The sequence below is a fragment of the Heterocephalus glaber genome, unplaced genomic scaffold (genome assembly GCF_053883595.1).
Source record: "Heterocephalus glaber isolate CG9 unplaced genomic scaffold, H.glaber_assembly_v1.0 deba00001444, whole genome shotgun sequence".
Taxonomy (NCBI): Eukaryota; Metazoa; Chordata; class Mammalia; order Rodentia; family Bathyergidae; genus Heterocephalus; species Heterocephalus glaber.
In genome coordinates, this window is record NW_028258297.1 from 29,369,931 (window position 1) to 29,386,695 (window position 16,765).

At 47.9% G+C, this 16,765-nt stretch overlaps 2 protein-coding genes across 3 annotated transcripts; both read left to right on the forward strand.

Annotated features, from left to right (window-relative positions):
* Positions 1–140: 140 nt before the first annotated feature.
* Mrpl51 (mitochondrial ribosomal protein L51) lies at positions 141–942 on the forward strand. Its single transcript, XM_004869397.4, has 3 exons — positions 141–329; positions 418–528; positions 633–942. The coding sequence occupies exons 1-3, from the start codon at positions 251–253 to the stop codon at positions 827–829; spliced, it is 387 nt and encodes a 128-aa protein (XP_004869454.1). The 5' UTR covers positions 141–250; the 3' UTR covers positions 830–942.
* Positions 943–9,790: 8,848 nt separating this feature from the next.
* On the forward strand, positions 9,791–16,584 carry Vamp1 (vesicle associated membrane protein 1). 2 transcript variants are annotated; one of them, XM_004869392.4, is made up of 5 exons: positions 9,791–10,284; positions 12,772–12,898; positions 13,113–13,271; positions 13,924–13,975; positions 14,309–16,584. In XM_004869392.4, coding segments are annotated over exons 1-5 (357 nt in total). In that variant the 5' UTR covers positions 9,791–10,282; the 3' UTR covers positions 14,326–16,584. The 2 variants fall into 2 exon arrangements, with proteins under 2 accessions (XP_004869449.1, XP_021103791.1); XM_021248132.2 differs by lacking the exon at positions 9,791–10,284 and adding an exon at positions 10,458–10,762.
* The last annotated feature ends 181 nt before the right edge of the window (positions 16,585–16,765 follow it).

Genomic DNA, 16,765 nt, shown 5'->3' on the forward strand with positions numbered 1-16,765 from the left:
TGCGCAGACCGGAAGCGCCTAGGCGGGGCGGGCTGGCCTCACCTCGGTCGGCCGGAACCTGGGAGCGGGGATTGTACTTGGGCGGGGTCTGCACGAAAGGCTACCTGGGTAAGGCCCAAGATGGCTGCCCACAGGCTTCTGTTTGGGTAAGGTTGTACGGTCGATTCGTGTTGGCATCTCCTTGAAGGCCACGCCTGCTCCACATTCTCGGGCTCATTTGATGTGCTGTTGAGAGGAGCAGACTAGAGCAATGGCAGGGGCCCTCTCTTGGAGGGCTGGTAAGAGCCTGTGGGCCTGGATGACTTTGGGCTGCAGAAACTTCTCTCTGGGTAAGTAAATGGGTCCCGTAGGTAGACTTCCCGAGAGCTGCTTCTTGGTAAGCGGTTCAGATCCATTCCATCTCTTCCCCATCTCTAGGTGTTCCAGAATTGTCGCGTATCAGGCTCACCCTGCCGCCTCCCAAAGTGGTTGATCGTTGGAATGAGAAGAGGGCCATGTTTGGAGTATATGACAACATTGGGATCTTGGGTAAGAACTTGGCCCTCAGGATAACACATCCATGGGCTGAAGACTTAGCTGGGGTAGGGTGGATTCTCTTGTTTTGGAAGTAATGTGGTCTTTACCATTTACAGGAAACTTTGAAAAGCACCCTAAAGATCTGATCAGGGGCCCCGTATGGGTTCGAGGCTGGAAGGGAAATGAACTGCAGCGTTGTATCCGAAAGAAGAAAATGGTTGGAAATAGAATGTTCATTGATGACTTGCACAATCTTAACAAACGTATCAACTATCTCTACAAACACTTTAATCGTCATGGGAAGTACCGGTAGAAGAAAAATCTGGGATCTGTGGAAGAGGCATGTGTATCTTCCCTGAATGGGACTTTTCCCTGTGAGGAAAGGATTTCATATGCTCACTAATAAAATGGAGCTTTGAAATGTGATATCCACACACTTTATTTTTCTCTAAGTGTTGCTTGTATTTATTCATGTAGGCTATGGAGTCTGACTCATCCTTAAGTCTTAGGGTCTTAGGTTTGGGTTTGATCACTCACTCTTTACAGTCTATACTTATGGCCTTTAAAAAAAAGAGAAGTTGGTGAGAATAACTTATTGTTGGCATTTTTCGATATTGGCCCTTCATGTATTGAAAATGGTTTTTGGTTTGTTTTTTTTTTGCTTTTTTTTGATACCGGGGATTGAACTTGGGTCCTTGCGCTTACACAGCAGGCAGCAAAACCACTGAGCTAAACCCCCGGCCCAGTTTTGTTTTGTTTTGTTTTTGTGGTGTTGTACATGCTAGGCAAGTACCCTACCACTGACCTATATCCCCAACCCCTTGAAAGTGATAATTTCTTAGAGTTTTGGTTTTTCTTTTGGTACTGGGGATCAAACTTGGGACCTTTCGCTTGCAAGGCAGGCGGTGGAACTACTGAGCTAAATCTCCAGCTCTGAAAGTGGTAATTTCTAATGTCCCATAATGCTGTTATGCTTTTTTATTTTGTTTTGTATTTGAGATAGGATCTCACCATGTATTCCAGCCTAGCCTTGAACTCACTATGTAGCCCATACTGGCCTTGAACTCAGAGCAATTCTACCTCAGCCTCCCAAGTGCCAGGATTGCAGACATGTACCCCCAGGCCTGGTGATGCTGTTAAGTGTTTCTAAAAGACCTTTCCAAACTAAAGTAAAATATAATAGGAAAATGAAATTATGCTTTTTTACTACTCATAAAAAATATTTAAAGATGACTTCTCTGAATAGGAATTATAGGAAAATAAAATAGTATAAAGTATCTTCCATACTTTAATATAAAGCATAGTACCATGTGAATGGTATAGATGGGGGACAAAGTCTGACTAATCATCGGAACTATCTGGGTAGTTTGATGTTTCAAAAGATTCATCCCACAGGGCTTAGTGGTGCATACCTATAATCCTAGCTACCTGGGAGACTGAGTCAGGAGAAGTGTAAATTCAAGGTCAACCTGGGCAACTTAGTAAGACCCTTTCTCAAAATAAAATAAAATGGGCTAGGGATGTAATGGTAGAGTACTTACCTAGTGTACACAAGGCCATGGGTTCAATTTCAAGCATTGCAAAAACAAAACAAAACAGCCTAAGCGGGGGATTTGGCTCAGTGGTTCTGCCACCTGCTTCACAAGCATAAGGTCCCGAGTTCAATCCCTGGTACCAAAACCAAAAAAAGCCTGGTCTCAACTCATAGATTGATTAGTAGTGATGAGCTGAGTCTTGGGCATCCATGTGGGTGTTCGGGATTTTTGTATGTGTGTGGCACTAGTGATTGAACCCAGGGCCTCGGATATGCTAGACAAGTGTTTGTTCTTAGCCCTGTTGTTATTGTTTAAATAACTAAAAATTATCCATCCATACAACTGCAAAATAGGGTAATCAGGTGGAAAATTTTCCTGCAGCCTATTTTTGCTCTTCAGAAGCAACCACTCAATTTACCTTCTAATCCTTCTGACATTTATTGCGTATGCACAAGTTTATACTGTTTTGTTTGTTTGTTCGTTTTTTTGAGACAGGGTCTCACTATGTAGTCCAGGCTGGCCTTGAACTTGAGGCAGTCCTCTTGCCTCAGCCTCCCAAGTGCTGGGATTACAGGCATGAACCACCACACCTGGCTGATGTATTGTTTTTTGTTTTTGTTTTTTGGTACAGGGATTGAACTCAGGGCCTTGTGTTTGCAAGGCAGGCAGCAGAACCACTGAGCTAAATCCCCAGCCCCTCATGTATTATTATTATTTATTTTTTTGGGGGGGTACTGGGGATCGAACTCGGGACCTTGCGATTGTGAGGCAGGCGCTGGAACCACTGAGCTAAATCACCAGCCCAAAGCCCAAAAGTGATTTCTCTCCTTCGTTTTTTTTTTTGGTACCGGGGATCGAACTCGGGTCCTTGCGCTTGCGCAGCAGGCAACGAAACCACTGAGCTAAATCCCAGGCCCCTCATGTATTGTTTTTAAAGAAGTCCTTTATGTGGACTAAAAGTTATTTGTTCTTCAGGCAAGTTTTCAGGTTGATGTGAGCAAATCTCTATTATAAATTATCAATAAGAATTTTGGCTAAGGGGTGTAGCTCAGTGGTAGAACATTTGCTTACCATGTACAAGGCTCTGGATTCCATCTCCACTGCAAAGGAAAGAAGCTTTGGAATTAGGCCTGTGTTTGAGTCCAAGCTCTTCTCTTTCTATGTGTACTATCCCAGAGCGTGCGATTAATTTCCATGACCCTTAGTTTTTAAAATCCTGTCAGGAATAATACAGATCTTTACCTCTAGGGTTATGTTACGAATAAATGAAGTTGTGTGAACTAGTACAGCCAGGTGTGGTGGCATATGCCTGATTCCAGCACTTGAGGGGCTGAGGCAGGAGGATGAGTTTGAGGCCAGCCTACGCTACATAGTGAGGCCCTGTCTGAAAAAAAAGAAAAGTACAGGGTTTAGCAAGTGTATACAGTAATGAAATCTGAAGAACTGGATGAAAAAGAATTATGTTCTTAAAGTTAATAAAGGAGTATTTCAAGTTAAAGAAGAAGTGCTTGTAGATAGGAGTTGGGGCTTCAAGGTAGAGGAATGAGTGATCCAAATCTTTTGAAGTAAACACTTGCTATAGTGATTATTGTTATAGAACAATCCACTTAGACATAATTACCAAAAACAAGTTACTGATTCACATTCTCTAGGTTATCCAGACTTGGCTGGTTGACTCCATTTGTTGTGGGTTGGATGGCTTAGGAGGTTGTGTTCAGCTGTGAGCCCTGCCTGGGTCAGCGTGGCCGTGGCTGAAGTGTTGTCTCCACTCCAGTTTGTTTTTTGTTTTTGTTTGGTACTGGGGGTGGAACTCGGGTCCTTGCGCTTGCGAGGCAGGCGGTGGAACCACTGAGCTAAATCCCCAGCTCTCCACTCCTTTTTGGTGCAGAGCGGGTTGACTCAGTTTTTCTGTGTGGTTTTGTTTGTTTGTTTGTTTGTTTTTGGTACCAGGGATGGAACTCAGGACCTTGTGCTGGTGAGGCAGGTGGCAGCGCCACTGAGCTGAATCCCTGCCCTTTCTGCGCGGTTTCATTGCTCAGAGGTAGAGCCCAGACATCTTTGCACAGGCTTCGTCCCTAAGGGCAAAAGGAGAAGTTGCAAAGCTCGATAGACAGAGGCCCAGAAGTTGCAGTGTTGCTTGTTGGACATTCTGTTGGTCACAGTGTCACGAGCCAGCCCAGATTCAAGGCAGTGGCAAGGCATTGTGTGTTTTGGTCAGGGCAGCAATGTGCAGTGACAGGGATGTGAGAAAGTGTTGGGAGAGATGGACAGACAGAAGACTAGCACAGTAACATCGCTTGCCCCTTTGGTATAGTCGACAAAAGTGCAGTTAGGTAATAGGTGGACTGTGGAGAAATGAATGGATGGGTATCTATGAAAGTATGTTATCCCAGGTCTTCCACCTGAGCATACTACACTGAGTTTTCTGAGGGTGGCTGAGAGTAGCCAAGTGGAGAATGCAGAGGCTGATGTGATCTGTGAGTGGCTGTGATATTTGTATTATTTGATGGGACTGGGATGGAGAAATAAAATCCAGTGCTGAGCCTGGGATTTAGCTCAGTGGTTCCATTGCCTTGTAAGTGCAAGGTCCGGAGTTCGATCCTTGGTACCAAAATAAATAAATACAATAAAAGCCAGTGCTTGAGAATGCTAAGTGTAAGGAGCTCTGAAAAATAGACATAAGCTAGTAGAATATGTGACTGTTAGTGAAGAGGAAATTAATAGGTCAAGTGGCATTTATAAAATACTTCCTGCTGTGAAGATACAAAGGTCTTGTTTCCAAGGACAGAATAATATTGTTTGTGTTTTGAAATATTATGAAACATTTTCTTTCACTAAACACTGAACCATTTTGCGCAAGGATACTTGTTACCGAGACTGGCCGGGCTCCCTCTCAACAAAAACCAAAAAGAATAACACTGAGGGCCGGGCCGGGGATTTAGCTCAGTGGTGCCACCACCTGGCTCGAAAGTGCAAGGTCCTGAGTTCCATCCCCTGCACCAAAAAAAAAAAAAAAGAATAAAAACGGAGGCAGGGTTGGTTCCTACTTCATCCAACTTGTATGCATATGTATGCAAACATAATATGAATATGCAAACAAAATATAAATTTGAATAGGAAAATTAGAGTTCTATGAGAGGTCTTTTTTTAGAGGATAAGAAAAAGTATTTGTTGAAGAGATGGCACTCAAAGTAAGTCCTGGCAATCCCAGCGGCAGAAGCAGGAATCTGCAGGTGTAGAGAGGAGGAACCCTGTCCCATTCTGGGCGGTAGCAGGAAGAGCAGGGAGGGCTTCCTGGAGGAGGCAGACGCTGGATTTTCTTAAAGGAGGGGTTTTTTTGTTTTGTTTTGGCGGTCCTGGGATTGACCCTAAGGGCTTTTCACTGAGCTACATCCACAGTACTTTTTATTTTGAGACAGTCTCACCAAGTTGCTAAATGCCCAGTCTTGCTTGCAGTTCTCCTGCCTCAGCCTCCCAGAGTGCCCCGATTACAGGTGTGTGTCACCACTCCCGTTTAAAGGAGTCCGGGCTTTCCTGGCAGATGAAGCAGAAACAAAGGTCCAGAGGTGAGAAATAGCATGATGTGCTGAGAAGGCACGAGTGGGGTCTGCTAGTGGGGGTTCTGTGAGGCTGATACAGAAATCTAGGTCCATAATCATTTGCTACAGAGCTTTAAAGGCACCGTCACATTGTCTTCTATCTTTTAATCTTGTGTTGTTCTGATTCTTGTTCTGTTTTTTATTCTCTTTTTGACATATTTTAGGATCTTCTCTTGCTCTCTAGTATTTTTGGGGGGCCCGGGGATTGAACCCAGGGATTTCACAAGGTCACCACACACGTGAAAGATGAGTTTTGCTGTGGTTATTTTTCTGTCATTGTGCCTGACACACACCACTCTCTCTAACCTGGAAAGGCTCATTCATTTCAGGAGATTTTCCTGTATTTCATTTATAGTGGATCATACCCACACACATTTTATCTCTCTTTACCTCACATATCCCACTTTCTCCTTTTAGATCCTTTATTAATCAGAGATTGGATGATTTGGCTTGATCTTCTAACTTTTCTTATTTCCTGTCTAGCTCTACTGGCACTTACTCTGGTACTTTGTCCTGTATTTGTTGCAATTTTGGACCACAATTTCTTTCTCTTGGCACTGTCTCTGTGGAAATTCCCCAGGGCCTAGGTTGAAGATGAACCCATCCTGGGAGGGCTTACATGGCTTCTGCTGGTGTGTGGTGGGACTGCCAACCCCTGAGTACTCTCAGTTCTTGCCGATTTGTTTTTAGGAAGATGAGAAGATCCTCAAAGCTTTCAAAAAAGAAAAAATAAAACAAGACATTCGGGCAGAAAAAATATAGCTTGGGGTTATAAATTCTCTACAAATATTTAAAAGAAAAAAATGAAGAAGGTCCAGTAGGTATCTGGCTCCCAAACAATTCCCTAGGGACAGTTTGGGTGCCAGCATATTTTTTATCCACTTTTACATGATGATGGAGTCCTTTAGGATTCCAGCTTTATGGTAGGGTCTTTTTTATTAGATTTCCTACTTTATTTTTTGAGACAGCGTCTCGATATGCAGTTTAGACTGGCCTTGAACTATGTAGCCCAGGCTGGCCTCATTTGTGGTGCTCCTCCAGCCTCAGCCTCCCATATGTGGGATTACAGGTGTGTGCCACCAGCCCAGCTAGACTTCCTACTCTGAGGAAGCCCTAGGCTTTATCTCCTATGCCACAGTAGTACCCATTGAGGCCACCATGCTCAAATTCAATTCTTTGCTACCTCCCTTCACTTACTTATTGGTCTTTCCCTAGTGTTTACTTTCGTGTCAGGTCATACTACATTTTTTTCCCCCAGTACTGGGAATCAAACTCAGGACCTTGCACTTGCCAGGCAGGCGCAGTGTCACTGAGCTACATCCCCATCCCATCATAACTACATTTTATTTATTTATTTATTTATTTATTTATTTATTTATTGGTACTGGGGATTAAACTTGGGTCCTTGCACTTGTGGGGCAGGCAGCAGAACCACTGGGCTAAGTCCCTGGCCCCATAACTACATTTTAAAAATGACCTTTTAGGCCAAAGATCTAAACAGAACAATTTTGAAAACTTACCTTAAGTTGAAAAATGACTAAACCATGTCCATACTACAGAACACAGTATTACTCAGCAATGGAAACTATTGATATAGGGCTGGGGATTTAGCTTGGTGGCACTGCGCACCTGCCTTCCAAGCACAAGGTCCTAAGTTCGATCCCCCATACCAGAAAAAAAAAATGGATGGAAACTATTGATACAATAACTTTGGTGGATCTCAAGGCTCCCCCCCCCCCACCAAGTACTTGAGCTTGAACCCAGGGCATTCCTACTGAGCTACATCCTCAGCATTATGTCTGTATGTATTTATTTATTTAGAGACAGAATTTCACTAAATTGCTAAGTTGCTCAGGTAGGACTCACACTTGTGATCCTCCTGCCTTAGCCTCCCAGAATGGTGGGATTACAGGTTTGAGTTACTCACCTGGTTGGCTGGCTTTCTTTCTTTCTTTCTTTCTTTCTTTCTTTCTTTCTTTCTTTCTTTCTCTTTTGGTATCAAGAATCTAACTCAGGGGCCAGGGATTTAGCTCAGTGGTTCTGGCGCCTGCCTCACAAGCTCAAGTTCCCGAGTTCAATCCCTGATACCAAAAAAAAAAAAAAAGAATCTAACTCAGGACCTTGCACTGGCCAGGAAGATGCAGCACCACTGAGCTAAATCCCTGGCCCCTCTGTATGCTGTGCCTCTCTGTAAGACAAGGGATGGTGGTGTGTAATTGCATGTTCATCCCCTGGCTTTTGAGAGTATTATGCTGAATGAAAAAAAATTAGCCAATCTCAAAAGGTTGTGCACTATATGATATATTTATGTAACACTTGACATAAAGTAATAGAGAGGGGAAGAAATTAGCATTGCTAAGGGCCAGGGCTAGGCAAGGGAGGGCTATAAAGAAGTAGCACAAGAGAGCGCTGTGGTAAGGGAATAATAGTTCTGCACCCTGATTGTGGTGATGAGTTCATACAATCTACACATATGCTAAATTGCATAAAACTATACATACACAAACACAACTGATTGTCTGTAAAACTGGTGAGTTTTGGATAAACTGTTGCATCAGTACCAGTTTCCTGATGTAATATTTCATTGTGTTTATACAAAATGTTACTACTGGGGGAATGGGCTAAATGGTGTAGGGGAACCTCCCTGAACTGTTCTTTGTGCCACTTCATGTGAATCTATAATTATTTGAAAATGAAAAAGTTTTAAAAATCCTTTAATTTTTTTTTTTTTTTCGGTACCGGGGATCCAACTCAGGTCCTTGCACTTGTGCAGCAGGTGTCGAAACCACTGAGCTAAATCCCTGGCCCAAAAATCCTTTAATTTTTAAAAATTCAGCAATTAGGGCCAGGGATTTAGCTCACTGGTTCTGGTGCCTGCCTCACAAGTGCAAGGTCCAGAGTTCGATCCCCAATACCAAAAAAAAAAAAAAAATTCAGCAATTAAAAAATTTTCTAGGGTAGAACTGGTAGTAATACTTGGGTGGGTGTTCATACTGTCATAAACATTTCTCCATTCTTGTTGCCAGCAAGGGCTTATAAGTTGTTTTCAGTGTTTACAAATTGTCACTGGGATGTGGATGGAATACACACATGATCATTGCAGGGTATTTTGTTGTTGTTGTTGTTGTTGTTTTGGTATGGGGGATCGAACTGGGGACCTTGTGCCTAGGAGACAGGCTGTGGAACCACTGAGCTAAATCAAGGGCCCAGTACAGGGTGTTTTTAAGAGCAATGTTTAAGGGTTTAAGCAGGGTTGTGATATTTGAACAAGTCATCCTGTTGGCTTCTTATGGATATGAGGAAGAGCAAGACTGGAAGCAGACTATTATGCTTAATTGATTCTAAGAGCCCCCCCCCCCCGCCCGGCATTTTAACATCTCCCAAATTGGGATGTTTCATGGCTTAGTCAGCAGTCACTGGATTTGTCACAGCTTCTCATGAGCATGACAACTTGCAAAACGGGTGACTGAAGCTGGGAAGAAAATTCCAGGGACCGAAGAGGAACACTCGGGAAATGCTGTATCAACGAAGCCGTTGATGGCGTTGAACGCAGGCCCAAAGCACGCGGGAACTGACACATCCAAAACTGAGTCCGAAAAGCCATCGTTAAGAATCGGTCTCTGAATATGAAACTGTAGGTGTTCGGCTTCCATGTAATTCTTTTCTATTTTCCTTCTTATGTACGCACGAGAGTGAAATGATAAAAATGTTTATGCCTATACATCTATGCTTTCAAGAAATGTAAAATAAAACTAAGTGGTGACACAGCACAGTCACAGTTCGTCACTTTTGAAAAGACAAGGCATAAATAATGGTGCGTTTTACAGCTAATGTCGGGAAAGGGGTCATCGTGAGAAGAGGGAAGAAAATTCTCACGTATAGGAAGGCGCGGGGGGCTGCGGCGCCGGCCGGGCGAGCTCTGGGCCGCGCCCTGCCCGGACCACGTCGCCGGGACAATCTGCGTGCCGAGCCCCGTCCAGGCCAGTAGCGGCTGTCTGCAGGAGCGGCGTGATTGGCTGGAGCTGCCAGCGGCGGGCGGGCCCGAACTCAGGGTCTGCCCAGCGATTGGCTAAGAAGGCACCAAACAGGGTTAACTCAATTGTCCGGGCCGCCCCGAGAGGGCTGGCCCGCTAGCACCCTGTCCCGCCCCTGAGCTAGCCAGGTAAGCAAACTACAGTGACATTGGACGTTGGAAGGGGCCCCGCCGCACCCGCTCCTTTCCGGAGTCGAAACGAGAGGAGAACTGTGATTGGCACGATTCAGGGGCGAGGAACACCGGGACGTCCCGACTTGGTTCTTTTTTTTGAGTACCGGGGATCGAACTCAGGACCTTGTGCTCGGGAGGCAGGCGGCGGCACCACTGAGCTAAATCCCCGGTCCCCCGACTTGGACGTCTGCCCATTCCGGGCGTGGATTGGTCGGCAGAGCCGTGCGCGTGGCCCGGGAGGCGTGGCCAGCGCTAATAAAACCGGGCAGCGCGGCGGCCGCAGTAAATTCCGCCGCATCTAGAGCTCCGGGCACCCAGCCGGGGGCGAAGCTGAGCGGTTCTGTCCGCCTCGACTGCAGCGTCTTCCCGCCGGTGTCTCGCCGCAGCTTCCAGAGGGGCGGGCCCCCACTCTCTCTGTCAGGAAAATGTGAGTTGGCTCTGGTCGGGGCTGGACACCTCCTCACCAACTCTCACCCTGGCGCCCGACTCTGCAGGATGGAAAATGGCGCATTGCAGCAGCTGCGGCGACGCGGGGAGCAGCGCCGCGCCGCCCCCGGGCCGGCCCGCCGGGCGGGCAGCACCTCCAGCCGCAGCTGCACCGGCCGGCGGGGGTCCGCGTGCGTGGCACCCTCTCCTCTCCCCTTGTGGGCGAAGGGGCCCGGAGATGGACAGCGGGGAACTCCAAGACCCTTGCTGGTCCTCGGACCCAATCTGCTTAGCCAGCCCTGCGGTCTCTAGATTCGCGTGTGCCTCTCCCCTCGTGGGAGGTGCAGAGCTCCAGAACTCACCTGCCAGTTCCCTGGTGCCAGCCGCGCCCCTCTGCAAGACTCGAGAGACGGTGGCGTGTGGTCGCGTGTTCATCCCAAGGCCACCCGACTAGGTGGTTTACTGCCATCAAGTCCCAGGCAGGCATTTGGAGGAGAAATAGAACTGAGTATTGCCCCTTTCTTCCAACGCACGGTTTAGTTTCCAGCCATCTTCAGCGCTGACCTCTTCCCTTGTTCCTGAGGAGAGCTATGGCTGCCAGGAGCGCTGTGTGTTTAATAGAAGTTTTTCTTTCTGATTACTGGCTGGAGCTCTGGTCTGCTGCTAGATGTATCTGTACTGCTTCTTTTAGTAACAAATGCTAGGAAAGATTTACTTGTGTTCCATAAGGGTTGTAACTATCCCTGGATATGTTACTGCTGAGTGCTTCCAACTCCCAACAAGTAGTAAGTGAAGCGAACCCTGCAAACACTGTCCTAAGGTTTAACTGTAGTTGATAGTCTGTGGATGTTGGACAAGTGCTAAGAGTCCAGTTGTTTTCGTTTTGGGGCTGGGGACCCCTTCTCAGCTGACTGATTCCACATCGCGCCCATGTGAGATGGACAGAAGGAGATGGAGAAAGCATGGTGGCCAGCAGGGAATCACGAGGTCAATGACCTTACTCTTGTCATTGGTGCCACCATCCTGGTCTTCTTCCAGTACTGACTGCTCCCTACTCACTGAGGTTTCTGTCTTCAGTCTGGATCTAGAAAGCTTAGCCAGCTCAGAAGCAGCCCAAGAGTCTTATGGGTCCCTTAGCGTTGTATCTTTTTTCTCCTTTGCCTCACCTGTCCTTGCAGGGACATGTGAAAATGATTCCTTAAATGGGGATGAGTCAGTATAATCAGGTAGTATGGCCTTTCTGAGGGGTTATTGTCTATTTTTTTAGTCTGAAAGAAATTCACTTAGGGCAGAGGATCTTCTAAGTATTAGTTCTGTGATAATTAGTCAAGGAATCTCCTTTCTGTTTTTGTGATGGTTTAACCTCGTGTGCTTTTATTCTTGGACTGCTTTAGTGAAGTATGTTCTGTAAGTTCTGCTTTTCCTTAAGGAGTTCCTAAGGAAATCTCTGCTCTCCAGCAAATTGTAGAGACCCTCTACCCCGCCTGTTTTTTCCTTTGGCAGAGAAAACCTCATCCTTTACGTTAGGCTCCTGGGAATTCGTTAACAGGTGAATTTAGCCTTCATATCTTGGAATGGAGAGACAAGTTTACCTTGACCCCATGTTGAATTATTCCCTTCTAAGCCTAAGGTAGCTGTAGCCATAAGTGGTACTGAAAAGGAGAGCAGTCTCCATGTGTATACAGTAGAGTCAGCCAAAAACCAGGATATCTCTGTGGGATGGAGGGAACTAGGGTGTCTCTTGAGATTCTGCCAGATCTAGAAAAGGAAGGGACAGAAAGTCTATGGTGTGTGTACACTGTTTGTAGCATTTTTCCTTCCTGTCTATGCTCTTGGAACAGTTTCCATTGCTAATGTAATTGTTTTGGGCCCCAGATTCAATCTAAGTGAAACCCCTGTTTTCTCTGCCAAAAACAATGCAAACAAACAGTCCTGACTCAGTCCATCTCCGCAGACTTTGCTGTTGGTGATCCTCCAGCAGCCCTGAACTTCTACATAACCAGTAACTGGATCCTGATAAGCAGCAGCTGTCAGTTTGCCCCTTCCTTTTATATTCAAGCTTTGTAGTTTAGTTCATTGGCTTGTCCTGAGGGTTTCATCTTTTTTCCTACGCTGGATTGGGTTTGCCCATTTTGCTTCACATGAAGGCTCTGACTGCCAGAGAAATGCCATTTAGGCCAAGGTTGGCACATTTGTCCCTGTAGCCATCATGCTAGTGGATGCGCTTGACTTCGGGTCAGGGTTCTCCCCCAAACAAGATCTTTTTTTTTTCCCCCAAACAAGATCTTGTTATCACCCTGCGCTCCATCCGAAAGTTGTAACAGGTTCTCTGTCTTCTGCTTTTTGCTCTGTGCAGCCTCTCCCTACTTGGACTTGCTGAGAGGGGCTAGAATCCATTAACATAGAACCTATTCACACTTGGTTTGGCGCATGTGAGCCACTCCTTTCTGGTCTTGCTTACTTTGTGTCCTCTCTCTCCACTTCTCAGGTCTGCTCCAGCTCAGCCACCTGCTGAAGGGACAGAAGGGGCTGCCCCTGGGGGGGGTCCTCCTGGCCTCCCTCCCAACATGACCAGCAACCGCCGACTACAGCAGACGCAGGCGCAGGTGGAGGAGGTAGGTGGGTAGACGGCTCTCTGAGAGTTTCTAACCACAGACATTCAGAAGACAGAGGGAGCACCTCGCCCATTGTCTCTTTTTATAGGGAGATGGTTGCAAGCTCGGGGGATAAAGCAGCCCTTAGTGTTGCACCGGTCAGACTTGTGATCCTCCGGAAGCTCTTTCCTCTCTCAAGCAGGAAACATGGCAGCTTTGTCTGTGCACCCCGCAGGTGGTGGACATCATGCGAGTGAATGTGGACAAGGTCCTGGAGAGGGACCAGAAGCTGTCAGAGCTGGATGACCGAGCTGATGCCTTGCAGGCGGGAGCCTCTCAGTTTGAGAGTAGTGCTGCCAAGCTAAAGAGAAAGTATTGGTGGAAAAACTGTAAGGTGAATGTCCTTGTCCTTCTCCTTCTTTTCCTCTCCAGCCCTTCCCTCCAAGGGTGCCGGGTCTCTGTCCTGCAGGGACCTCTTGGGAGGAAATCTGAGTGCCTGCTCTGAGAGATGAATGCCCACATTGACCACCAGGGTAGGCTAGAGTATTGAGAAGCACTCAGAGAAAGTGCTACCCTGAGAAGTTCAGAATGAGTTGGTAGTTTTTCCTCATAGGCGTCTCCTGCAGGAACTCTTGCTGGCCCTTCCTCAGACACACCCAACAGCAGCACAATAGCTCAGGCCTAATATATTTTAAAACATCTGCAACTTCTGGGAATGCACTAAATTCAAACCAGACCAATTGAATAAAGATCCAAAGTCTACCTTGCCATTGGAAATCTTTTTCAAGTCCCCAGGCAACAGGAGCTCAGCCAAAGGAGCCAGCTGCCTGCCCTGTGCTGTTCCCGGAGAGCTGCTGGCGTGGAGAGCTGCCCATGTGGTGCTGGGCTCCAGTCCATGGGAAGCAGGGCCCTGCTCAGAGGCTGGCAGGGCTGCTGGCTGAGGGTTCATCTTCCTCTCCGAGGGTGGAGGAAGTTCTGTCCCCACTCTGGTTCTGGGTCTGGTCCTGGTTCCGTTCCGGGCTCATGTGTGCTCCATGTTTCCTCAGATGATGATCATGCTGGGAGCCATCTGTGCCATCATCGTGGTAGTTATTGTAAGTAAGTATCACTGAGGTTGCTGATGGGGTGAAGAGGTGGGAAGGTCCCGGAGTCTTCTCCCAGCCCTGCCTGCCTGCCTGCCTGGGGAGTGGGGCTGCTCTGACTGAGGTATGGAGACCGCTGAACTGGGGGATGTTGTTGGCAGAGAGGCCCTGTCCCTGCTCTGACGAGTGGGGCTGTGCTGTTTGTCACTGGCTGGGCTCAGAGGGAGACCATGGGGCTGGGGCACTTGCAACTGGAAGGCCTGAATGTCTGGTAACTTGGGGCAATTTGCCCTCTTGTTTTCTCCTGTCTCTCTCTCCTCCATCTGGGCTTCCTGACTCCTGTGTCCAGTCTACTTTTTTACTTAGGAATGTGCCATCCCTTCCCTGTTCTCCATTGCCATCCGAGCTCATGTCCTTCTCCTTCTGTTTGCTCTCTCAACAAACTTCCATCTGCCTTCCTCCCTCCCAGCCTGGGCATCCCCGTCATCCATTACTCCTTTTTGGTTGCATTCATTTGCACTCTCTGTTCCTCAACACTAGAAATGCTGCTCGTGGCGCAGTCTTGAAGTCACTACCTGAAGAGCAACAGCTTGCGTCTCCTCCCTGCCCCCTTCTTATGTCCTCTCATGTTCCCCCAAAGTGGACAGAGTCCATGGCCAAAGGCGGGGCAGGGGAAGGCTGAGATGACGCTGGCAAGGTTGGTGGCAGGAGAAGGGTGTTGGTGGCTATGGTGTCGCCTAGAAAGGCTGGCTGCTGGAGGAGGGGCTGTGAGCAGATGGGGAAGTGGGGACTGGCCCTGGGCCGCCTCACTGGGCCCGTCAGAGCCCCGGGGCCGGTGTGGTCTGGATGCAGTGCCCTCATAGAAAGTGCAGCCAGCATTTTACAGTTACTGTTAATCTGTTACTCTAAGATTTTCTGTGTCTTTGAGGATCTCACAGCCATTGACTTTGTTCCCTATAGGCCTGGAGAACAAGTCTTTATTAATTGTAAAAATACCAGGAGACTGTTTCAGAAACGGTCCCACTTGCTTCTACTAAAAGGAGCTGTCTCTCCGTGTTTCCTGCAGCATTCTGTGATGTTCACGAGGGCACCAAGGAGTTTCATCTGGCCCAAGTCTGAGACTCTGAGTCAATATTAATTCTTGGCGTACAGAGGATGCCCCATTAGTTATAGAGAAACAGTGAGTTGAGGGCCTAATTTCAAAGTAATGAGCTTGCAGGAGGCAGCTTCTTGTCCTCTTGTAAGGAAGGTCCCCTTCGCCCTTCCTGCTGATAGAGGAATGTGTGTCAGAGGCGAGCTCCTTAGACTCCCATCGAGCCCTTTCTTTTATGCCATCGCAGGTACTTGCTTAAGACTGGATGTGGCAAGAGGTCCTTAGGCCTGCTGGTCTGAGGGTTCTGGGGAGTCCAGCAGACCTGGCAGCTCAGACTCAAGGTGGGGGCCATGCAGGCAGTGCCAGGTGTTCTGGTGGATGTCAGGGGGCCTGTGCTCCTAGAGCCGGCTGTCCGCTCTGCTCTGCCTGCAGAAGGTCCTTCGCCTGTCTGAGCCCACGCTGCCCCTCTGTTGTCTTTGCATGCTTTGTGCGCAGACTGTAGACCTGAGGATGGGAGGGGCTCAGCCTGTCCTATCCTGAGGCCCTTTTTTTTTTTTTTGGTGGTGGTATAGGGGATTGAACCCAGGGCCTTTGGAGTAAGCTACATCCCAGCCCTTTTTGTAAAATTTATTTTGAGAAAGAGCCTTGCTGAGTTGCCTAGGCTGGGCTTGAACTTATGATCCTCCTGCCTCAGCCTCCCAGAGTGCTGAGATTCATAGGCATGTGCCACCTTGCAGCTCTTGAGTTTCAGGATAGGATGAGCCCAGGTGCTGGGGAAGAGGGCAGGCTGGGAAATAGCCGTGGCCTTGGTGCCTTCTGTCCGCTGGTGGACAAGCAGGCAGCACCTGAGGCTGCAGTGGGCGGATCTGGATGCTCCTCCCATCAGCAGCATTTCACCTGCAAACCACCCTCCCTTCCCACCATCCCGTACTCCCTCTGTCCTGCCCAGGGCAGGACTGAAGAGCTGGAAGATGGCAGTCAGTGTACCCTCCAGCGCCCTCAGAGGTCCTCACTGTCCTCTGGGCCCCCTCCTAGTGAAGGGGTCACCGCTGGAGGAGAAGAGCCACTGTCCTGGATGTGTCCCGAGCTGGAGCAAAGCCGCCCTCGGCCTACCCAGCCGAGCATGGGGTCATTTCCTGGGTTTCTGCCTCTCTGAGGTGCACACACCCCATGTAGCTGGCTCTGTTCTTTTGGGGGTGTTTGCCCTTCTACTTTCTTTCTCACTGCACCCTGAACCTCTTTGGTGTCTGCCATTCCCCTCCCTTCCACTCCCCGTGTGCATGAGTAGATATACAGCTGAAGCCAGGACTCTGCAGTCAGCTGAAGCCAAGTTCCCTCATCCCCGTCTTGGGTTTGCTGAGAGCTGACATGGGTTTTCTACTGTGTGTCTGTCATCACCTCTGTCTTTTCCCAACCCCAGTCTTGTACTTGTATAGAATGATAACAGTTGTGCTTCCACCAAAGGCATGTGGCATATTTACCAATTTCATGTATTCTGAACAAAGGCGGAAAATACAAATTCCTACCACTCAGCTGACTCTGTTACTGTTTGGGTTGGAGTGACGAGAGGGAGGGCGAGTTGTTTCCTTGCAGCAGTCCTCAGGCTGTGGGCAGGCCCAGGTGTTCGGTGAACACTCTTGGCAGAGGAAGTGGTTTGTACTTGAAGCAGCGTGGGTGAGAGGAAGTAATGACAGGAAACTGAGTGGGCATCTC